General features: G+C 43.5%; 1 protein-coding gene across 1 annotated transcript in view; it reads left to right on the top strand.

The window, feature by feature from the left end:
* The first annotated feature begins 19,994 nt into the window (after positions 1-19,994).
* The window catches only part of PLA2R1 (phospholipase A2 receptor 1), a 112,239-nt gene continuing 107,500 nt past the window's right edge, over positions 19,995-24,733 (top strand). The window contains 1 exon segment of the mRNA XM_058549073.1: positions 19,995-20,115. Coding sequence (XP_058405056.1) covers positions 20,010-20,115 — 106 coding nt within the window. The 5' untranslated portion in view covers positions 19,995-20,009.

Raw genomic sequence — 24,733 nt, 5'->3', positions numbered from 1 at the left:
CTGGATGTGGGACGCGGCCTCAGCATAGCCGGAGAAGTGGTGCGTCGGTGCGCACCCGGGATCCGAACCCAGGCCGCCAGTAGCAGAGCGCACGCAAGTAACCGCTAAGCCACGGCGCCGGCCCCAATACTATTCTTTAACTACAGGAGAAAGTTGACCTCTCAAAAGAGTAAAGTTATTTAAATATTGTTGATTCATAATGATTTTATATCATCCTCATTTTATGAGAATCTAAACGGAAAAAAAATTCCTTATTCAGAAAGAATGAGAAACAGGGATTGAATGAAATGTGATAAATAGAAATTTTCTTTTTTTGTTAAATTTTATTATACTGTAACAGACTCAAGTCGACACAGCTAAAATGCAAGGAAACTTAAGTGGTCAGGGCTTCACAGTGTCTCTTTTAATAGGTCAGCTGGGCTAGGATGCTCTAGTACTAAATGCGGGAAGTTCTGGATGAGGCTTCTGCAGCCAGGAGAGTGGGCAGTGGTTGAAGAGTCTCACAGTTTGAGCCAAGACATTTATTCCTTTGGGCTGTGGACCACAGGGTGTTAAATACTGCCCCTCTTGTGCTTTGGAGGCATCCAAATGTGAATCACCCTAGGCTAAATGGAGGCTCAATGACTTGATCCTCTGTTCTCTCCCACTTGGCTGCACAACCAGCAAAGAGAGAGCAGCATGGGCACCCCAGAAGCTTTTCATCCCATAGATTTGTCCTGGATCTAGCCTCTGGGGGAGACCGGGCACTGGAAAGCACAGATTTGACCCACACACAATCTTTGGTGTCATTAACAACTTCAAGACTTTACAAATCCCACAGAAGTTCTACTTCAGTTTGAAATTTCAATCTGACCTTTGCAATTCCTAAGTACGTGTTTTATGAGGAAACTTACTGCTCAAATAGTATATACTTTTTTGGTCTGAAGTGTATTTACATTCACGGTCCTTACACAGCAACCAATTCTGCTGGTGATCAACATCGAAAGATAGTGCATTGTGAAATTCCATTGTTTGTCAATAACTGACTGGGTAAAAAGTCACTTTTTTTTTCATCCAGTTGGCTTCACTATACCTAATATAGGTGTGTGTTTGTGTATATATACACACATATATACATACATACACACATATATTTCTTCCTTATTTTAATAGATGTATCTTACTAGCATTAAATAGCTTGCATTGTTAATAGAAATAGGTAACAGCTAGTGTTCCAAGAGCTTTATATATGCCAACTCGGTCAGAGCTCGAAATCATCCTATGGGATGGTATTCTTAGTACCTCCTATTTACAGATGAGGAAACTGAGACACATAGATGTTAAGTAACTTGCCCAGGTCACACACCTAGCAAGCTTTGAAGCCAGGATTTGAATGCAAGCACTTGGCTGAAATCCATGATCTTAACCACTATGCTATATTGTCTTATAAATCCCAAAGATATAATAATGATAAAAGCCACCTTTATAACCAGTATTATGTAAAAGCAGGTCATGTATCTTATCGTATTTAGTCCTTGAAAGGCTTGTATTGTTTTCCTTGCTTTACTAAGAGGGAAACTGCAGCTCAGAAAGCTGAGGGACTTGCCCAGAGTTCCCGAGTTTATAAATGTCAAGGGCGGGATTTGGACCTAAGCACAACTCCCACCAAAGCCTTCTGTCTTAAACAGCGTGCTCTATGAGAGTCACTGGCGGTGCTCACCTTTTGCCCTCTGTCTGCAAAGGAAGGTGCTGCCACTAATCTGCCCCTGGTAGGATATGTCTTAGAGTTGCTTTCCCAGATGTAATACTGGATTTGCGCTGAGCCACGTAGGCTTAACTGCAGGGTTATGATGAAATCTAGCTATAAAATAAAGCCCCTTTCAGGACATTGGACTCTAACAAACCAAGTTAGTGAGCCTGAGAATCAGTGTGGGGCGTGTCAGGCTTGGTTCTCCTTCCACAGCCCTGCCTGCCACCCTTTTAGTCAGATGCCTCAGAGGACCGCCAATATGCACACATGTGTGAAGTTCAACACCATGAGTTCTTGGGGGAAAGTTTAGGGTGTTTTGAAGGTAGGGGTCTTAGCCTGCCAAGGAACCTCCTCTCAGAAGCAAAGACTTTCATATCCCCAGCGGCATTTCTGGAAACACTGCTGTTTTATGCTAAATGGGTGGAATTGGCTGTCTGACAGGAGAGACTCGCTCTTTCCACAATGTCCTTGCTGAGTGCACACGCTGCCTTCCTCATTGCTCCCCTGCTCCCTTCAGGGCTGCTGCCAGCGGAAGCAAGCACCCGCCGGCCTTCACTCAGCACCAGAGGGGTCCTGCCTGCTTGACAAGAGAGAGAACTTGGAGGGAAAAGAGGACAAATGCCCCCCTTTGCTAGCTGATTAATTAGAAGGGAGACACAGGGGTGGGGATGGGGGTGATGGTGATGGAAAATGTAGCCAAAAAATGATGACAACTGTGACATGAAAGGCTCTCCAATATGGGTAATTCTGAAGCCCTCGATGTGTTTTTTTTCCAAACAAGCTAGTGAAGATACAAGTTGTGATTAGTCTTTTTAAAATTAAAGATGATGATTACCATTTACTTAAAATTTCTTTTAAAAGTTGTTCTTAGGCTGCATTGTATAAAGTGCCCTGAATTCAAGTCGTAATCCCCTTTATGAAATGTCCTACAAAAAAATACTTTAACGCTACTGATAAACTTAACAGTTATTTCATAATTTCCCTTTGATTAATAACTATTTGTTTCATACTTTCCTTTTTAAATAAAAGCTGTCTTTTTTATTTGTTTATTCATCTCCTATAATAAATGACTATTTTCTACTTTATTCTCTACAGAATACTATTAGTTTTATAAACATCGCAGTGGGATAATGAAAATTTAAATTAAGTAGACTAGCTGTTAAGTGTATTTTGCATAGTTTTAGTGTATTAAAAGTCTATTTCATCGATTTCAAGAAGTGTGTCAGATTTTGGAAACGTTTTTACTAAGAAGACGGAACTGGAGAAGAAAAATATAAAGAAAAGAAGATTGAAAACACTGGACAAAATAAAATATATGAATTTGTTATAGAGGCAAAAGAAAGAATATACAGTGTTTTTCTCTGAGACTTTCTTGGTAATGTTCAGTCACTCTTTGATTTAGTCAAATCTAACATTCATTTTAAGAGATAACCAACCCATGCTTTAACAAAATTCTGTGATTCATCCAAAAACCCAAAAATGGTTTCAGTTGCAGATGGACACAGGAAAGCGCATATTATAATTTTTATGCATAGTTGCAGAGCAACTTTTTCAGCACACAATGTTAACATTTAATATTCTAGGCTTAGATTTAGGCAGTAATAGGAAGTGAGTATTTAATTGTGTCATAACTTCATGCACTGAGAAGTTCACAGGGAAGAGATAATCTGATAGATACTCCTGTCCTCAACCTGGTTCTGTGTTACATGGCTATTGCATACATTCCCACCTATTCCCTAGGATTATTGTGAGAATTAAAGGAAGTAATATATTAAAGTGTTTGACAATACACTCAATGAGGGTTCCATAAATGGTGGATATATTCATGAACTGAGTGCCTCCGGTAATCGCCCTCTGTGAAAAAGAGCAGAGTATCCAAGGCTAGGTTCTAGGTATGCTTAGAGAACTGGGGAAGGGAGGAGGTAAAACAGAAGACAAATTTCAAGAAAGAGCCATGAAGCACATGAAAAAGAATAACATAGAAAAGTCTCTGATACCATGAGTTAGATAACTCAGACCCAGAGTCAAATTGTAGGAGGAGAATGCCGGTTCTGGGTAAATGTGGTGACAGCTTCTTAAACCAGCCGTTCAAAGAATTCTATATAAACTGAAGTCCTACCCACTAAACTCTTGGGGCCCAGGAAATTCTAGGGTGGGGCCTTTTTGAAAAGAGTGGAACCCAGGAGAGAGGAGCTGCTTCCAAATGGCAAAAGAAAGATGGGTTCTGTTGGTTCAGAAGGCAGAGCATCATGCTGTGGTGTGGAGGTGAGCAGCAGCGGTGGAGCAGGTATCTGCCAGGGCTGCAGGGTGAGCAGAAGCCTAGAGACAGGCAGCAGAAGGTGACACAGTGACAGGAGTCTCAGGTGGGAACTGGAGGCAGGTGTTCGGCTCAGGCAATGGAGTGTGGAGCAGCGTTCTGGGCCTGGGCGTGGTGCTGTGGAGGCAGCTGCCTAAAACAGCACTGAGAAGTTACCATGGGGCATGTGGGTGCCCCCTGATGGTTCCCAGATGCTAGAGGTGAGCGTGAACCTCGGAAGAGGTCCCTTAGGTCTTCGCGGTACCATGGTGAGGAATACAGCCAACGAAATTCAGGTCTGAATGTTAAAGACACTTTATTCATACCACTGGGTGCTGACACTTGGAAAGGTTTGGGACTCAAAGGATAGACACATTTGATATGGAGGTAGACAAAGAAAAAACAATTTAAAGCAAAATTTCTCAAATTAATATTTGTGTACCCTTGGAGGTCATTGCTCAGTTCTAAGAATAATTTTGCAATAACGCATCTTACTCAATCCTTTTGCTAGCCAGTCCTCCCAGAGGGACAGCCCAGAAAACAAATTGCAGGCTTTTCTGAGAAATAGAAAGGTGCTGGGAAAATTGGGAAGAAGGAGTAGAGGAATAATATAGGTTGAGGAGTAATGTAGGTCATGAGGACCTACAGGCAAAATTAAGAATACTGATGGGAAAAACAAGGCCACAACTATCTATGACAAACAACGAACACAAGTGACAGATTTTGTGTTTCAAGAGACTCAAGCTAACAAGCCGGAACCAGCTCAGACGGGAGTCTAGCCTTGCTTGAAAATCATTGCTCTTACTAATAAACAGGAATTTGTCTGTATGGAAAGCACAAGTCAAAACATAGAAGGATCTAGTAAAAAGAGATGCACAGGTTCTCTGTAGCTGGCATAGGTGAGTCACACAACGCCCTGAGGGAATACAATTAAAGGCGGAGGACCAGGGAAAAATCCAGAAGGCGGAGTATTTCATCACACCGGAGGAGCGGGACGATATAGAAGGTACCACCACGTTGCCTGGGTGATTTGGTGTAAGCACAGTGAACCTGATCCAACACACATCTGGGGATGTGTGCTGTCCTCAGAGCTGGAAGTTAAATTTCTCTGGAAATGAAACTAGTCAAAACCAGTGTGAATAGAGGTGATTAATCCCTTGTAGAAATAACACAAGAGACCATCTTTGACTAGGTGATTCAGGAAGATTTGGATATCCACAAACGGAAGTAAGACAGCTAGAATGGAGCTGGGATGTGATTTCTGGAAGAAAGCCACAAGACAGTTGATGATATTTTCTATGTATGGTCTGGGGAAAGACAGTGCTAATAGAAGGCAAATGGTCTTCATGGAGCCTAGGAAAAGAGAGGCGAAGGGAGGACCTGATCAGTGTTTTCCCACACTGCCTGAGATGAACAGGAAGCTTCCGACACAGACATGCCCTGGCCTGGAAAGGGTTAGCTGCTGGAGTGCAGGGACCACTCACCAGGATTCTCAGCATGCAGTCCCTTCTCCTTCAAATATCACTTCTGTGAAATTGGATTAAAACCCGATATCCCGATATTAAAATCATTTATAATATAAGAGTGTGCGTCTGAAGTGTTCTCCCGTAAATAAAACACAGACATTTTAGCCCAGAGACTTCAATAACTTGCTTCTAAGATTTTACATCTAATTTGGCTGTTCAGATTTGGTTTGTTTGTTCATTTTTTTAAGTTTAGTCGTTGGTTCTGAAATATAGTCTCAGTGTGAAACACATCCATCTACTAACACCACACACACACACACATGCACACACCACGCAAATACTCCTGGGGAAAAACCTAGCAGAGTCATGAGCCATTGGAAAAAGGTATTATAGTACAGATTTCTAGAGTTCCTGATGCTAGTCTTTATTTTTTGCCTCCTCTTCCTCCTCACCTAAAGCCAGTTTGGAAGTCAAGTGCAATGTGAGAAAAAATATCCCTAAAAAAGGGATGCGACTTCTGCTTCTGAAAAAGATGGAGTAAGAAGAGCCAGATTTACCCTCCCACCTGCAACAGAAAAGAAGAGAAAATAAACAACAACCAAACAAAATACATGAAACAATGGCTTTCAAGCCACTGGACATCAGGCATTGAAGGTAATGCCTGATGAGACAGGAAACAAACAAGGCGAGTCCCACAGTAGTCCCAGCTTACCTAATTGACATTTGTAGAACACTCTACCCAATGAGAGCAGAAGATACAATATTTTTAAGCACACAGGAAACATTTAGCAAAATAGACCATATTCTAGGCCATAAAACAAATCCTATAAATTTAAAAGGACTCAAGTCATACAAAAAGGACAAGTTATATGTTCTTTGACCATAATGGAATTTCATTAAAATATCAATAGCAAAAGATATCTAGACAATCCCCAAATATTTAGAAAATAAATAACACATTTCTAAGTAACTCACGGATCAAAGAAGAACTCAAAATTAAAATTAGAAAGTATTTTGGACTGAATGAAAGCACAGTATATCAGAATATGTGGGACACCACTATAGCAGTACTTAGGGGGAATTTATAGCAATAAATGCTTATATTAGAAAATAAGAAAGGTCTTAAATCAATGACATCAGCTTCTACTTTAAGAAATCAGAAAAAGTAGAGAAAATAAAACACAAGTAAGCAGAGGAAAGGAAATAGTAAAGGTCAAAGTGGAAATCAATGAAATAGAAAACAGGAAAACAATGGAGAAAATCAATGACACCAAAATCTTCTTTAGGATAAATAAAATTGATAAACCTCTAGCCAGACTGACCAGGAAAAGAAAAAGAGAAAACACAAGTTATCAATCAGAAATGGGACAGGTGACATCACTATAGATTCTACAGATATTAAATGGATAAATAAGGGAATATTATGAACAACTTTATGCCTATAAATTTGAAAGCTTATATGGAAAGGACAAATTCCTTGAAAGACAAGAACTACCAAAGTTTATTTAAGAAAAAATAGATAATCTGAATTGCCCTATATCTGCAAAAGAAGTTGAAATTATAGTTAAAAACCTTCTCACAAAGAAAACTCCAGGCCCAGACAGCTTCACAGATGAATTCTATTAAAGGCTCAAGGAAGAAAGAACACTTATCAATTCTACACAAACTCTTCCAGAAAACTGAAAAGGAAAGGAATACTTCCCAATGCACTCTTTGAGGCCAGCATTAATCTGATATCAAAACCAGACAAAACATTACAAGAGAAGAAAACTAAAGACCAATATCCCTTATGAACATAGATGAAAAAATTCTAAATGAAATGCCAGCAAATTGAATCCAACAACATATAAAAATAAAATACATCATAACTAAATGGGGTTTATTCACATGTAAAAAAATGAACCTCATAGGATAAACAAATATTAACTCAAAATGAACCAGAGACCTAAAAGTAAAGTCTTAAGATATAAAACATTTAGAAGAAAATGTAGAACATCATTGTGACCTTGGGTTAGACAAAGTTTCCTAGATTTCAAAAGCATGATCCGTGAAATAGCAAACTGATAAAGCAGATCTCACCAAAATCTAAAACTTCTCTTCTTTAAAAGACAATATTAAGACAATGAAAAAATAAGCAGAGTGGGAGAAAATATGCACAAATTATATACTTGATAAGGAACTTGTATCCAGAACATACAAAGAATTATCCAAACTCAGGAATAGGAAAACAATCCAACAAAAAAAGAAATAAGCAACAGATTTGAACAGATACTCCACCAAAGAAGATATATAGATTTCAAATAGGCACATGAAAAGATTTTCAGCATCATTAGTCATTAGAGAAATGCAAATTTTTAAATTTATTTTTAAATTACATTAAATTTAATTTTTTTTGCTGAGGAAATTCCCCCTAAGCTAACATCCGCTGCCAATCTTCCTGTTTTTGTATGTGAGCCGCCACCATGACATGGCCACTGACAGACGAGTGGTGCAGGTCTGTGCCCAGGAACCAAAACCAGGCTGCTGAAGTGGTGCGTGCCAAACTTAACCACTAGGCCACCAGGGATGGCCCAAATTTATTTATTTATTTTTTTCTTGAGGTATAGTTGATGAATAAAATTGTATCTATCTATTTATTTATTTATTTGCTGGGAAAGATTTGCCCTGAGCTAACATCTGTTGCCAATCTCCCTCTGTTTTTTTTTCCTCCCCAAAGCCCCAGTACATAGTTGTATTTTCTAGCTGTAGGTCCTTCTAGTTCTTCTATGTGAGCTGCTACCACAGCATGACTACTGACAGACATGTGGTGTGGTTCCACACCCAGGAATGGAACCCAGGCCGCCAAAGCGTGGCACTCCGAACATTAACGAGTGGGCCATCAGGGCTGGCTCAAATTGTATCTATTTAAAGTATAAAACATGATGATTTGATATATGTGTACATTATTAAATGATTACCACAATCAAGTTAGTTAATATATCCATCACCTCACATAATTACTTTATTTTTGGTGAGAACACTTAAGATCTACTCTTGTAGCAATTTCAAGTGTACAAGACATAGACTTATTAACTATAGTCACCATGCTGTATGAGAAACGCAAATTTAAACCACAATGAAAATACCTCTGTACTCCTATTAGAGTGGGTAAAATTTAAAAGACTGACCATACCAAGTGTTGGCAAGTATATTAGTTTCCTAAGTTCCTATAACAAAGTACCACAAATTAGGTGGCTTAAACAACAGAAATTTATTGTCTCATAGTTCTGGAGGTTAGAAATCCAAAATCAAAGTGTCAGAAGGTCGGTACCTTCCGAGGGCTGTGAGGGAAAGATCTGTTCCATGCTTCTCTCCTAGCTTCTGGTGGTTTGCTGGCAATCTTTGGCATTTCTTAGCTTGTAGATGCATCACCTCAATCTCTGTCTTCATCTTCATAGGGTGTTGTCCTTGCGTGCATGTCTGTCTCTGTGTCCAAATGTCATGATGACCTCATCTTAACTTGATCATCTGTAAAGAACTTATTTCCCAATATGGTCACATTCACAAGTACTGGGGGTTAGGATTTTAACATCTTTTGGGGAGGATACAATTCAACCCATAGCAGTGAGGATATGGAGGAACTGGAACTCTCACATACCACTGGTGGGAAGGTAAAATGTTACAACCACTTGGAAAACAATTTGGTAGTTTCTTAAAAAGTTAAGTGTGTAACTGCTATGTCATCCAGTTACTCCACTTGTAGTTATTTACTCAAGAAAAATGAAAGGATATGTCCATACAACGATTTGTACACGAATGTTCATAGCAACTTTATTTATTATAAGAGCACAAAACTGGAAACAACCCAAATATCTATCTATAGGTAAATGGATAAACAAATTGTGGTATATCCATAAAGGGGAATGGAATATTACACAGCAACAAAAATAATTGAACTATTAATGCATGCAACAACATGTCCGTATTTCAAAATAATTATACTAAGTGAAATAAACCAGACAAAAAAAGAGTATACAAATGATTTCATTTATATAAAATTCTGGAGATTCCTAACTAATCTATAGTTACCAAAAGCAAATCAATAGTTGACTGGGGTCTGGGATGGAAAGGAATGGGAGAGAGGGCTTACCAAGGAACATAGTGAAATTTGTAGGGATGATGGATATGTCTGCTATCTTGATTATTATAATGGTTTCATGGATGTATAGAAATGTCAAAAATTCTAAATTGTACATTTTAAATTTGTGCAGTTTATTGATTGTCAATTTTATCTCAATAAAACTACAACGAAGGCCTTTTATAATTTTCTAATTTACTGGATTCACTAGGAATATATTAAAAATGTTATTTAACCCATCAATCTTAGTTTAAAAGACTGAGGTTTCTGGCCTTATATTATTAAATCGCTTTTTTCTAGTAACAAAATGAAAATAAAGCCATTACACAGAAACAAAACTATATGTTGATTTATAAACATAATGCAGGAAAAATTAAGTTACATTCATGGATTCCTGGTCATTTAGCTATCCATATATCCCTTTTACAAAATCCATATAGTTGACGACACTATGATTCCTGTTTTAACCTAGAAAAATTGTTAAGCTATGGAAAAGCTAAGTACCCTGCCTTGGATGATTCTGAGGAGACCTAGCAATATAAAACAGGTTTGCCAATTTCTTAGTGCTCTATTCCCTTAGCTTTGCAGACTTTCTTCTCAGAAAGCTTTATTATATAACCTGCAAATTTCTTATCATAGCCCCATGACTATCTCATGTCTAATCCCCATTATTTCTTCTACCCTGAGTTTTAGCATTTTGCTTTGGCTTAGAAATCAAACTTGACAAAGTCTCCAATCCTCCAAGCATGCACAAGAAGACAAGTGTGAAGACACCAGAGGCTCTTTGTCCCTGATGCTTTAGGATCATTTTCCTTCCCTCAGAATGGCTGTGGCCATCCTTCTGGAGGCCCTGCTGTGCCTGGCATTTGGCTCACATTATTTCTCATCTTACAATAATTCTATAAGGTAGGTTTTTATTATCTCACATGTAGAGAGGAAACTCAGCAAAATTATGTAATTTGACCAAAGTAACACAGCTAAGAAATAACGGAAGACGGACTTTAACCCATCAGTTCTACCCTGCTCTCTATCTGCCTCCTCCTTCTCCCCTTATCTACTCCTTCAAGATGTGAACACATCCACAGGCACTGCCTGGATTTATGTGGGGAGTCTTTGGACGAAATCAAAAGGTGCAGCAACCCCTCTATTTTGTTATTGTTTTTATTTAAAAGGAGCATTGGTGATTACCAAAGCTATTGGTAATCCATATTAAATGGAATAGAATATCTAAATTACTAGAAAGTGATTAATAGATGTTAAAATAAATATAATCATTCCCCAGCCTTTCCCCTTAAGTTCTAGGAAAGTTATAACCCACAGAGTGACGACCAGAGATGCAAGGCCTGAGAAGGCTCATCAGTAGCGCAGGTTCCCAAATGACTCTGGTTCCCCTAGAGTCAGGCAGTAACATTCCTCCTCAACAGCCACGCCAAGTAGGCTATGGCTTCCCACACCTTGCTCCTCCCTCCTTTGTAATGACACCACAGCCAATTGGAAATTTTACTTCTAAAACCAGCCTCATCTCCCTGAACTAAGAGGTTTATTGTAGATTCCACTTCCTTTTCATGTGCCAGACATTACCTCCTGCTCTCATCTAATTCAGAACCCAACATGGATTCTGAGCACAGACCCAGAAGTTCTCCATCCTAGCTGCACATTACAAGCACCGTGGGAGCTTTCAAAAAAACACTGATGTCCGGGTCCCACCCCAGATCACTTTAATCAGAATCTCTGGGGATAATGGCCGGTGTATTGGTGGTTTTTAAGAGCTCTCTAGGTAGCTCTGACCACAGTGAGGGCTGAGCACTACTGGGCCAGCTAGGTTTTAGAAACCATGTGCTGCTGGTGGACTTTCTTTCTCAGAGTTCTCCTCTTTCTTCTACAGATGTGTGCCCCTTGGCCTGCTTCCTCTGCACGTCCTCAACAAGGTTACATCCGAGAGGCAGAAGGAAAGCATGAGCGGGCACAATTAGGCTAGGTACAGACAAGGGCAGCTTTAAGATACCCTGTGCAGACCCAGTCAAAACAGAGGCTCAGCTGAAACTTCTGAGTGAGTAGAACGAGCTTTCTGGCTAAATACCACACACTGGGAAAGCCATTAATTGAATTAAATTGATATAAATTGCTGCCTGGACTAAGGTGAAAAAGTAGTTCATTAACTCACTACTGAAATTGGCCCTTAGCCCAATGAATTGTCACTTCTTTTCACCCCTTTATATGCCAGCAACCACGAGTGTTATTAGTTAAAATATCACGGTACTGTTAAAGCACAACATGAAATAATATTTTGAACACATCCAGAAATGTTTATGTAAATGGCTGGAGGAAAGCTGCTAAAAATACATATTAAATAGGTTAGAAAACTCACGTCTTATATAAACCAATATTCTCTTTTATCTACGGTACAGTTTTCTCTTAATGAGATAGCTCATTACATAATGTTAATGGGTAGCTCAGGGTAGGGCTTCAACAATAAGTCACTTAAACTCTCTCAGTGTCCTCCTCAGTCTATAATGACTGTAATAATGCCTACCTTGTGGTGTAACTCTGTGGGTATTATCTAATAATCATAGTTACATTTCATGAGCAGTCACTATTTGCCAGGTTATGGGTGCTTTCCATATGTTATGTTATGGGGTGGGCTTTCTTGTTACTCCATTTTACAGAGAGGAAACTGAAGCTGGGCAAAGTGCAATGACTTGGCACAGGTCACAGAGCAGATTCCCACCCAGGTAGTCTGACCTCTTAACCACTACACTGTGGTACAGAGCAAGCACTCTGTAAATGGCAGCTACTAAGAAGAAACAAGGACCATCAGACGGCTTTTCTCTCCACCCAGCAAGAAGCCAAATCAATACTCATTCTTTGTTTGCCTCCCAAATGTTTTTTAAGTAATAACAATTAATAATAAAAACTGCCTTTGCTGAGCGTTTACTCTGTGTCAGTCACTGTTCTAAGCAGTTTTCAGATATTAACTCATTTAACCTCCACAACAAGCCAATGAAATGGCACTATTGTTATTCCAATTCTGCAGATGAGGCAACTAAGGCACATGGAGGTCGAGCGACTCGCCCTAGTCACACAACTAGTGAGTGACAAAGCCAGGATCTGAAACTGGCAGGCTGGCCCCAGAGCCCTCTCTGCCTACCCCCGCTTGCCCATCTGTGATCATGGAGCCGAGTCCTGTGAGATCCCACCACCATCATCAATCCCTCTCTTACCATCATCTTCAATTCCCTGTCCATAATATCCTGATTGGGTAACATCAATCTGGATGAAGCTCAACGTCCGCCCTCTCCCTGCAGGTACCTGGGCTGCTGAGCATCCTTAAGAAAAAATAATGACCCACTATAAATTCATGGTCCCTGACCACAATCTGGGCCCCTGGCGATGCCCGGGTTTCCAGTTACATTTCCCTAGCAGCTCTCTCTGTGGACATGAGGGCCAATCTTACCTCCTCTCCCAAACTCCAGCTCTCCCCTTGTTCTCAGCAGATGAACTTCCCTGCTACTTCATAGAGAAACTAGAACCTAGTAGATGAGAGAACTCTAAACTCTACCCTTACAGACTTACGTGTGTCTACAGCCATTATTTCCTTCAGTCCTGCTATAATGGGAGGCATCACCTTCTTTTCTAAAGTGTATCCATTTAATTTTTGTTCTGGAAACTTCTGCCTTTTCAGGGACCTCACTCTGACTTTTCCAACAGTAAGTATCTTTGACTTTCTCCCTCTCTGCTGGATCCTTCCCACCAGCATTCAGACATGCTCAAGTCTCTCATCTAAAAAATAGCATAATAATAATAACAGTGATGACAACATTTGCCCTCATCCCCAACCATATACCCACAGTCTGTGCAGCTATTTCTCCTTTTCCCTACAACCACAAACTGCTTTAAAGGGTTGTCTACTTTTGGTGTCTCTGCTCCTAGCCATCCTCAAACCACAAATGTGTCTTCTGCCTTCAACCATTAGGAACACTCTCCCCAAGGTTATAACTTACCTCCTTGTCCCCAAATCCAGTGCGTATTTCTGTCCTTAAACCCTTTGACCTTTCCAGAGCATATGAAGCTGTTGATGGTTCTCTCCTTGAAACACTCCTCCCCAGCCTCCAGGCACCTCACTCCCTCTCAGTCTGCTTCCCCAGCTGTCTCTCAGATGTTGTGGTTCCCTATGATTCTTCTCAGGCCTCTTCACTCTCAACCCACGAAAATCACATCTACTCCCAAGGCTTTAATTATCAACCACAGATAACCTCCAAATCTATGCTCCCATCCTGTTTCTGACTTTGATACCCATACACGCAACTGCCCCCCTGGACGTTTCCACCTAAATGTCCCATAAACCTCTCAACATATTGCAAACCGAAATCCTACTCCTCCCACAAACTAGTTTCTCAGTGGATGGAACCACTAGATTGGCCAGGCCAGAAATGGGACATCCTTCTTGACAACTCCTCTTTCCCCCCAACACACCTGGTCAAATACTAAGTCTTGATGATCCTTCCTCTTAAACATCTCGCAAGGTGTGTTCACTTCTCCCAATCCTCACTGTCTCCTTTCTAGCCCAGATAAGGGCCATCTCTTTATCCAGACTCCTGCAGCAGCCTCCTAACCCTTATGAATAGCTCACCTTCAATCCATTGTCCATACTACAGCAGGGATGTTCTCTCTAAAATGTAGCACCTATATCTGGCCACCATGAACCCCTAATGGCTTCCTGTTGGCTTTGCTATGAAGACTTTTAACATGAGTTTGGCTCCCCAGCTTTCCTACCGAGCCTCAATCCTCCCAGAACCTCCCACCTCAATACTCGATCTCTCTGCCACACGGGTTTCTCAGGTACCTTATGTCCACTCTTGCCTCTATTCCCTCTGTCTGGAACATTCATCCATTCTCTCTTAACTCAGCTAAGTCTCTCTCCTTCCACTAGGCCCCCATTCCCATTCTCACTTCCAGGCAACCACAGATTAGTTTACATTTTCCAGAATTTTATATAAGTGGAATCATAAAGTATGCGCTCTCCTTTTGTCTAGCTTCTTTCACTCAACACAATTATTTCAAGATGCAGCCACTGTTGTTGCATGCATCAGTAGTTCACTGCTTTTGATTGCTGAGTAGTATTCCATTGTATGTATATACCTAAACCTATTTATCCATTCATCCCTTGATGGGCATCTGAATTGTTTGCAGTTTTTGGCTATTACAATAAAGCTCCTATGAATATTCATGTGCAAATCTTGTGTGGACTTACGCTTTCATTTCTCTTGGGTAAATACCTAGGAATGGAATGGCTGGATCATATGGTCATTGTACTGGATTGAATAGTGTCCCCCAAAATTCATGTCCACCCAGAAGCTCAGAATGTGACTTTATTTGGAAATAGAGTCTTTTCAGATGTAATTAGTTACAATGAGGTCATATCAGCTTAGGGTGGGCCTTAAATCCAATGGGTGATGTCCTTGTAAGAAGGTTATGTGAAGATAGAGAGAGATATACAGGAAAGAAGGCCACGTGACGATGGGGGCAGAGATTGTAGTGATGCAGCCACAAGCCAAGTAATGCCAAGGATTGCCAGCAACCAGCAGAAGCTAGGAAAGAGGCGTGGAACACATTCTTCCTCAGACCTCAAGAAGGAACCAGCCCTACTGACACCTTAATTTTGGGCTTCTGACCTACAAAATTGTGAGAGAATAAATTCCTGTTGTGGTACTTTGTTATGACAGCTCCAGGAAACTAAGTAGTTACATGTCTTTTAACTTCTTAAAAGACTGCCAAACTGGTTGCATCATTTTACATTCCTATCAGCAGCGTGAAAGAGTTTCAGTTTCTCTTCATCCTTGCCAATGCTTAGCGTGGCCAGCCTTTTTAATTTTAACCATTCTAATAGGTGTACAGTAGTATATCATTGTGGTTTAAATTTGTCTTTCCCCAATGCCCAGTGGTCTTGAAAATCATTTCATGTGTTTATTTACCATCTGTATATCTTCTCTGGTAAAGTATCTGTTCAAATCTTTTGCCCATTTGTTATTTGAGTTGTTTGTTTTCTTAGTATGGAGTTTGAGAGGTCTTTATATATTGTAGATACACGTTCTTTATCAGATATATGATTTGCAAATATTTTGTCCCAGTTGGTGGCTTCTTTTCATTTTCTTAACTGTATATTTTGAAGTCAGCTGAGTATTTGAGGTGCCAGTTTGGATGCCACTTTTTCTTGGAAGACTTCTCTGAGACTCAAGCCTTGTAAGTGTCCCTTCTAATTACTTCTTGAGTTTCAGATACATCCTCATATCATGACATGTATTGTACTCTATTATATTGTTTGGTTACTGTTTATTTCTCCCCCAAGACTCTAAACTCTGTGATCATGGTCAAGGACTCATTTTGCCCTCTTCTCTGTTGTATCCTCGCACCAGCATGAAGACTGACAGAAGATGCTTGCATTGGATATTCTCCTCTTGTCCCTCCAAACTCACTGTCTGTAGTCTCCACTCTGCTCTGTGCTCTGGGAAGCTGACTTCTGTGGACTCCTCGCCCACTGCCTTGCAGCTGGGTTCAGCTAATGGGAAGAGATCAGAGTGCAGGAGAAGACAGGACAAGCCATTTTTTCTCTCAGCTTCCTCCCCCACAGGCTTCAGATTGGTAGTAGTTGCTCTTCTCCTGTCCCGTCGGATGTTCCCTGTCCCATAGGAACAGCTGTCTTGAGGCTCCTGTGACTATTCCCTGCCCTTGTTCTTTCAGGCCTAGGGATAGTAATGACGGCTTCCAGCACTTGCTAGTGGGTCTTTACCATCCTGTTTCGGTTCTCTTCGCTCTGCCCATACTCTTGTAAGTAGTTCCTTCATTAAACCTCCACTGTAAATCAGGGTCTCACACTTTCTTGCCGAGACCCTGATTCCTACAGTGCTCAAAAAATGTTTGTTAATTTTGACCCTCACCAGAACCCATCATTGAGTTTTAATCTCCGCATTTTCTTTCAACTTATTTTCTTTCAATTTATGTTTTCATTCAACATAATTCAGGTTTATAATATTTTTCTTGAGCCTCAAGTGACTCCAAACACTATATTTCTTTCAGCCTCATTCCTTCCTTCCTTTCTTCATTCATTTAGCAGAAACTTTTTGAGAATTTACTAAGTGCCAGGAACTGTGCTGCCCTGGAGATTCAAAGAGAAGGAAAATATAGTCAGTTCTTCAAGGAACTCACATTCAGGTGAGAGGTATAAATAAATAACTAATTCTAATTCAAAATGAGAAGTTGAGCAATGGAAAGATATACCACGTGGGGTCGGGAGACATCGTGACAACAGACACTGTTCTGCTCTGTGCTTGCTTCTGACCCCTCCTTTACTCTTCTCTTTGCTGCCCTACTCCCTCCTCACACACTCAGCTCCCATGAACGAACATTGACAATATGCCAGGCTCTATGCTAAGTACTGCACATACTTATCTCATGTAATACAGCAACACTGTGAAGCAAGTACTATCATCTTCATTTTACACAGACAGAATCCAAGACTAAGGGAGGCTAAGTGACCTGCTGGTAAGTGCAGAGTACCTCTTTTAACCATTACACTACCCTGCCTCATAAATCTGAAATGGACACAAGACCAGAGGGTACAGGGAAGGATCATTTTCTCAAAGGCTAAAAAGCTCTTTGCCACAGATTTCCACCTCAGAGCCGCAACACTTCAGCAAGACATGAAAAACTAGCTCTTTCTGAGTCTTCTAATTGTTGAATAGGAAATGTGGTGTCGGTAGGGCAGGAAGCTGTCGCTACCATTCTTCATTACACTAATTGCTCTGAAGATGAAATATGGCTTGTTTCCCCTCTATCCTGTTCATATTCACAGCTCTGCTATTTTGGAATATTATCTGCTGTGGGTCAGGGAAAATTTTTTCTTTTTTTCATTATACAGTGGATAAAACCGAAGCAGGTGACTGTCTCACCCAGATGCCATAGTCAGTAGAGGTAGTCCAATGTCCCAGTGACTGACCTCACTTGCCAGGGTGCCCCAATAGCTGCCCTTTGCTCCAGCCAGGCCTGCCCACTCGCTGTCTCCCATTCAAGCATCCCTCACGCCAACCTTTGTATTTTTTCATACAACTTCTTCTCATCCTGGAACAGCTTCTTCCTCCCAATACCCTCCACCCTATCTGAACACATCTAACCCTGCACAATCACGCTAACTCCTCCTGGTCTCTCTCTTTTACTCTCAGTGCACTGCACCTCACCAAAGGTTAACCTAAGTATGCCACATGGATTGCACTTGACTGCTGCAAAAGATGCCAGCCCACTCAGACAGGTTTGAATTGTCTACTTTGGGGCTATTCCCATAGCACATAATGTAGTTCTGAGGCCGTAAGGGAGATTGATAAAATCTTGTGATTGAAGTCTATATAGTCTGGTATGCTGAAAGCATCCCTTTTCTGCATGTTTTCAGGCAGGAATGCTGACATCTACATATAATGATATGCTATTGACTCAGTACACACACTGGAACCTCTCAGGCCCACCTCTTACTCCAGCCACCTCTGCAGCAGCCACCTCTGCACAGACTTCCCCCTGGTTTCCTCTGGGGCAACATGACAGCACCTCACTTCTGCCCATGCCACACACTTGCTGCCTGCCCCTGGGCTTCTCAGATGCCAAGGGATAGGCCCATGCTTAAAGCTCACCACTGCTGCAGAAGTGTGCAGAGGAGTTTATAACACTAGGATCACCTTGACCAGAAGGGAAGGTGAGCCCACAGATAAATGCTTTCCCTTTCTCCCCAGGGCAGACAGTTCTGAGGCCTTCTAAGCTTCCTCCAGGACTGAGCACATGTTGCTAGTGCAATGGCCAAGGCAGTGGCTTTCCCTTCTTTCCTATTTCACTCTGATCTTGAATCCCACCCCCTGCCAGGGGTCTCATCCCAGGCTCTGCTTTCTGAAGAACCAGGCTAATTCAGTTTATTAGTTTGCTTGGGCTGCCATAACAAAATATCATAGACTGGGTGGTTTAAACGAGAGAAATTTATTTCTCACGCTTCTGGAGGCTGGAAATCTAAGATCAAGGGCCCGCAGGTTTTAGTTTTTGATAAGGGCTCTCTTCCTGGCTTGCAGATGGCCACCTTCTCGCTGTGTCCTCATATGGGCTGTCCTCAGGGCCTGCGGGTGGTGAGATCTCTCTCTCCTCTCCTCCTTATACCGCCACTGATCCTATCTAGGACCCTACCCTTACAACTTCAGTTAATCTTAACTCTTAAGAGCCCTATCTCCAAATATAATCACACTGGGGGTTAGGGCTTCAACATATGAGTTGGAGGAGGGAGACACAATTCAGTCTATAGCAGACAGTGTTACTCAGAAATGTTGGTTTGGTCTTAGCCAATAGGCAGCTGAGAAAGGCAGGGTCCTCCAAGATCCCACCACCTTCCTCTTTTTTTTAAAGTTCTCTTTTGCTTTCTTCCCTCCTCTTGTGTTCTAATGACTAACGTCAAGGTGCTATTTAGGAAAGGTCTTATATCAGCCTGTTCTTATGAATAATAAATGTTTCTAATGTTCTGCTGGTTATTTGAAAGACTACAGTTAGCAGGACTACATTCTAGTCAGGAGTTACTAGTTTAGGGAGTAACTTTTGCTAGATTAAGGAGTAACCTAGAGCAAATCACTTTGCCTTTCGAGATAAGTTTTCTCAGCTACAAAGGGAGATAATCCAGCTATTTTGCTGGGTTAGGGGATCCAAGGAGAGGAAAGGAGCTCAACAATGGAAGAACCTTCCGGGTACTCTGGAGTGAGGAGGGTGCACACCCGGGCGCATCCGAGGCATCTCTAGGGGTCCACATTGCAGAAGAGAGGAGGTCCAGAGCGCTCCCAAAACTCCTGGGTTCACGGAGCAGCTCGGTTGACTCTAAACTGCCTGCTGCCAAACCCGCAGTGTTTACCAGAATCTGGGAGGTTTGCAAACCCAGATGTCAGACTTCCTGTCCCGGAGATTCTCGACTCAGCTCACTCTCAACTCCTCTTCGGCCTCCCCCAGGAAAGAGAGAGGAGGCTGAAGCAGGAGGAGCATGCACTGGGCAGCCTCACCCCTCCTCCCTCCCCACCCCAAAGGCAGGAATTTCTGGGATGGGCAGATGGTCCACCCCCTCTTCCTCCTCCTTTTCCAAGCCGGAGTGGGTGGGGCGGGGAAAACCTCTGCGACTTCCCGGTCTCCCAGACCAGAGCCCCGAGTGTCCGCACACTGTGGAGACAGGGGTGACGGAGTGGGTCTCCGGGGCGCATGGGAGGCGAGGCCCCGGGAGGGGTGGAGCGCGGTGGAGGCTGCGGTCCCGCCTACCGCACCGCAGGGCAGCGCGCTCGGGCTGCAGCGCTGGCCCCTGCTGGCAGGACCCGGGGCGCCGGGGGAGTCCAGTGGTTAGCGATGCTTCTGCTGCCGTCGCTGCTGCTGCTGCTGCTGGGGGCGCCGCGGGGTTGCGCCAAGAGCGCGGCGGCGGCGCCTACCCCCGAGCGGGTCCTCGAGTGGCAGGGTGAGTGTCCCCCGGGCTGGACGGAGGGATCAGATCGGCACCTCGGGGGCGGGGGTGGTCGAGGAGAGGAGCAAGGGGCGACGCTGGGGGCGGGCGAGGGCAGCGAGGACGGCCGAGTTTATATGGTGGCCGCGTCTCTGTAGTCCCGAGAAAGCCCTGAGGATGGGCGGTCCTGCATCCGGAGAGGCCTGCACCCCCTCCTCCTGCCCCGCATCCTCCCGGCTTCTACCCGGAGCGCGGCGAGGGGCGGGGCCTGGGCTCGCAGGCAACTTGACTCGGCTCTGACCCGGGACAAGCGGGCGTAGGAAGGTAAGAGACGTTTCAAAATGTAAACTCCGGAGAGTTATTTGAGGGGACTATCTTTCGGATAAATAATGGCAATCAAAGATGTCCCATTTCGTCCCCTCCCAAAGCAAGCTCTCCGGGTGTGCGCCACCACCTGCAGAGTGGCCCCAAGCCAGGCCTTTCCCCCCGCCCCTTCTTTCTCCTCTCTATTAACGCCTCGCAGACTAAATGCGGGAGAGGAGCCCCTGTGGCCCGCATGAGCTGTGTGAGCGGAAGCAAGTTACCCTCTTTGCTGGTCAGTTTCTCTCTTCGGAAAAATGGTGTCTGTGATATCCACAGACCACGAAGAGTAAAGGAGGTCGTTTGTAAGGCACGTGGCACGCCAGGGAGCGAAAGTGCCTTCAAAGTTACCCCCCGCAACACACATGTGGACACACGAATCGATTCACCAAACGTTTATTGAGCACCTACTACCACTTCCGAAAAAGCTGGCCACAAAAACTTTGTGAACAGCAGTGGAGCGCTGTCTGCTGGAGCGCAGGAAGGTGCGAGGATGGAGCAAAGGGCAGGCAGGCTTCCGCTGTGCTGCGTGCGCACAGGCTGGCTAGGAATCCGAATCGACTCCGGGGCACTAATAACAACAAACTGCACGTAAGACTCATCAAGAGACATGTGAAGAAACCTGAGGAGAGGTTGTCCTGCGGGGACTCACATTCTTGAATAACTGCATGGGCCGCCTCTGAGGAAAAGAAGCCAGTGTCCAAACGTGGAAGCCCGTTTATGAAGGGAGGAGGGAGGCAGGGAGAAGTTAAATGGACCGGGAGGAGCCCCCAGACAGCCTGCGTCCTCTCTGCCCTTGGGACTAAGTTAGGAGAGCAGGGGTGAAGCCAGGCGTGATCGGTGTCTGTGTTCACTTTTTTTCCTTCTCAACATATTATGTATACATTTTTGAGGTAATGTTTTCTGGACGGTATTCTCTAGCACTCCCAGAAGGCTTTCTCAGGGATGGGGTGAGTAATTCTTATTCTAAAGCGGCCCGAGGTCAGAGATCTCTTACCTTCTCTGTGAGTTCAATAAAAATGCTCCTGTGGATGCACCTCTGACCCCATGATGTGATCCGTCTCCACTAAGAGTTTACCGGACAGTGCTTTTTCCTTTACATTTTAAAATGTGGGCTTTGCCTGAGCACCAGGTCTCTAGAACACAGCAGCTGGACAGAAACTGGAACAGAGCCACACAGAGAGAATGTGCTTGTTATCCTCTGAGCCAGGGTTAGCGCTGATGGACTAATCCCTACTATATGTAGCAGACCCAAATCCTGGCCTGAAATAGTTTCTAATCAGTGCCTTCCTTTTAGTAGACAAGGACACTCTGAAGTTAGAACCATCTGCGACCTCTTGTGCACTCCAGGTGACAGTTTGCAAATCTGAGGGCATTTAACATAGTAGGCACAGAGATTCTTCAGATATGAAAATGCTGCTGCTGATGTTCTCAAGAGCAGGGAGATTATGTGGCATTGAAGGTACCAGTCCTCACACAGGCCCCCGTCTCTGACTGCAATCACCCACATCGGTGGAATTTCAAGCATAATCTAGATGGGCTTGAAATCAAGTTTTTCCTATCTATACAAAGATGGAAAAACAAAATCTTAGCGTTGGAAGGGACCTGAGATCCTCTCTACTCCAGCCATCTGTTTTTCAGATGTGGAAGCTGAGGTACAGCCGTGGTTTGTTTAGCCATGTTTTTGGGTGCCTCAGTTTACCATTGTGTTTGCTATAGCACGTTGACTTGCCTTTAGCCATGATCCACAGATCCTTTTGCATCCACAGAGCAACCAGGAGAAAATATGCACCCATTTCAGTTTCATATCCACTAATAAGGGATATGTAATAATGCAAGGCAGATTATACATATAGTATTTTTCCTCTGAATTGTTTGATATGTATTATTTGATATGTATTATGAATGATCTGATATGTATTATAAGCATCCCAGCCTTGGGAAGCAGATAATGGGTGGCATTGTGCTGACTTTTTAATCATTTATCAATAATTTTGTGTCCAAAGATCAGTAAATACAGTGTCATGTAGTAGTTAAGTTCACGGGCTCTGGAGCCAGACTGTCTGGGTTCAAATCCTGGCTCTACCATTTATAAGCTGTGTGACCTTGGGCAAGTTACTTAAACTTTCTGTGCCTAAGTTTCCTCATATGTAAAAATGAAGCTAATAATAGTACTTACCCAAGTGTTGTCCTTTTGTTTCGCTATCAGCACAGTGCCCTCTTCCTCTGGCCAGTCCAGACCATTCTGGCAGGTTGACAGCCCTCTAGAAATTATTTCTTGTGCTGTACACGACACTGTACTTGGCATCTCTGTAGCCTGTCTCCTACCTCTAGTTGGCTATATACCAAGGGGCCTCATTGTGGTTCTGGTATCTCAGCTCTTCTTCTAGCAAGTGCTGAAACTTGATAACTTCTCTCACTCAAGTACCCCCAATACTGGGAGGGCAGGGGAGAGAATGCGGAAGGGAGTGGGCATCCTGGGGAGAGGTGGGCATAGGCTCTGTGGAAGTGGCTAAAGGAAATGACCTGGGGGCAAGTGAAAAAATTTTGAAGCTACATTGAGGGCTGAGCATTATAAATGTGAAATGGCCCCAACTGGCATAGTAGGAGAGTTTCCTCCACAGCATTCCTCTTCCCAGCAGCAGCAGTGGAGGGAGCCCAACACTGTATCCGTCCTTGGGGACCGTTGGGGTCGGCCCTTCTGAATGGGCAGTGACCAAGGGAGGTGAGGGTGCTGATGAGCGGGAGGTCAAAGTGCTTCACCATGGGGTCCTACCTGGGGAGAAGAAAGTGAGCCGGGGGTAGGGGGGTGGGCATGTCTCCCGGCGTCCCGTGCCAATGGGAGCAGGAGTGAGGCGCGGGAGGCCTCCGCTGCTCATTCACTATCTGTCGAACACTGTGTGCTTTATCTCCCTGTCTTGGTTTGGGTTCACCCAAAAGCAGTTGCTGAGACATGTATTTATTTGGGTGCAAGTAGTTTATTTGGGAGGTGATTCTAGAAGGCACAGTGAGGGAGTGAGGAAATGAGACAGGGAAGGGAAGAAAGAAAGCTCTTACAGGCAATGGGGGCTCAGTTTCATACGGCCCCCCTAAGGGACTGGGGAGAACACAGCGGACACGCTGAAGGGCAGGAAGTGCAGGTGCTCACAGCCCCCACCCCCTGACCTCCTCCTTGATGGAAGCTTCCCCTGGCCTGCGAGGAGCACCGCCAGGCAGGGGGACACAGAAAGTCAGTGGGAGTATATGGGAACTGTCTCAGGTGAGTGACCCCCAGAGTACGTGCCGTGGGTAGGGAACCAACAGAATCTGCTACTCACCCCCAGAGTGGGGAGATAAAAATATGAGCAGGACACAATACTGTCCCCAAGAGGCTGAGAGTCCAGAAACAGAAACAGAAACACAAACAATTTCAAAACAGTGTGGTAGATGTTATGATAAAAAGGAATGAGCAAAGCGCTAAAGGGATGCAGAGGAGGGACTGGCCTGAGGGGCTGGGGACTCATGAAAGGGCATTTGTTTTCCTGAAGGATAAGTAGGTAGTTTCCACACGGAAAAAGGGGATAGAGCATTCCGGGAAGACATGGAATGTGTGCCAAGCACAAAATCACTTGTTGGGCAACAGTAGTTCAATGGACTGAAAGTTCTAGTCTGGGCTCTTTTGAATGGAAGAAAGAGGGCCACTGAAGGTCACTCAGGAAAATGTGGGGCTGAATGTAAAGGTACCAGGATCTCAAAGGGACCCAAGGACAGGTTCTCCTGTGCAACCAGGCCTCCTGAGAACTGAGAACTAGCCACTGGAATGAAGCAACTACTTCCTCTGTTTCTATTTCTCAGGGGCTGCATGGTGTTCCCTGTTTGGGTCTCTTTCTGTGGACTGGTTTCTTCTGCACTTGCACGGCCTTTCATATGTAGCTCCCACAGCTTCCTTGGAAGAGTCTCATAATTTCCTGGGAGATGAATCTGGCCACACTATTCACAGCATGCTGGCCAGTCCCTGTGCTCTGCCCTTGAATCAGAGGCTTTCCCGTGGCTAGTAGGCCATGGTAGGGGCGAGAGGTGTACACAGGTATGCTGCCCCATCAGGGGCTGTGGATGGAGTAAATCTCCAGAATAGGGTCATGGCAGGACAAGAAGCTGTGACATGTCTATATCTGGGAGCATGCGAGAGATGAGGAAATGAAAGAGAGTTTAGTTAGAGGCACTCTGCTTACGGAAAAAAATTCTGGTTGGGTGAATTGGGTACAGCTGAGAAGAGCCTCATGAGTTTTGACAA

This window comes from Diceros bicornis, chromosome 10 (assembly GCF_020826845.1).
Source record: "Diceros bicornis minor isolate mBicDic1 chromosome 10, mDicBic1.mat.cur, whole genome shotgun sequence".
Taxonomy (NCBI): Eukaryota; Metazoa; Chordata; class Mammalia; order Perissodactyla; family Rhinocerotidae; genus Diceros; species Diceros bicornis.
The sequence above is the reverse complement of the archived record's forward strand: the minus strand, read 5'-3'. Positions and strand labels throughout refer to the sequence as shown.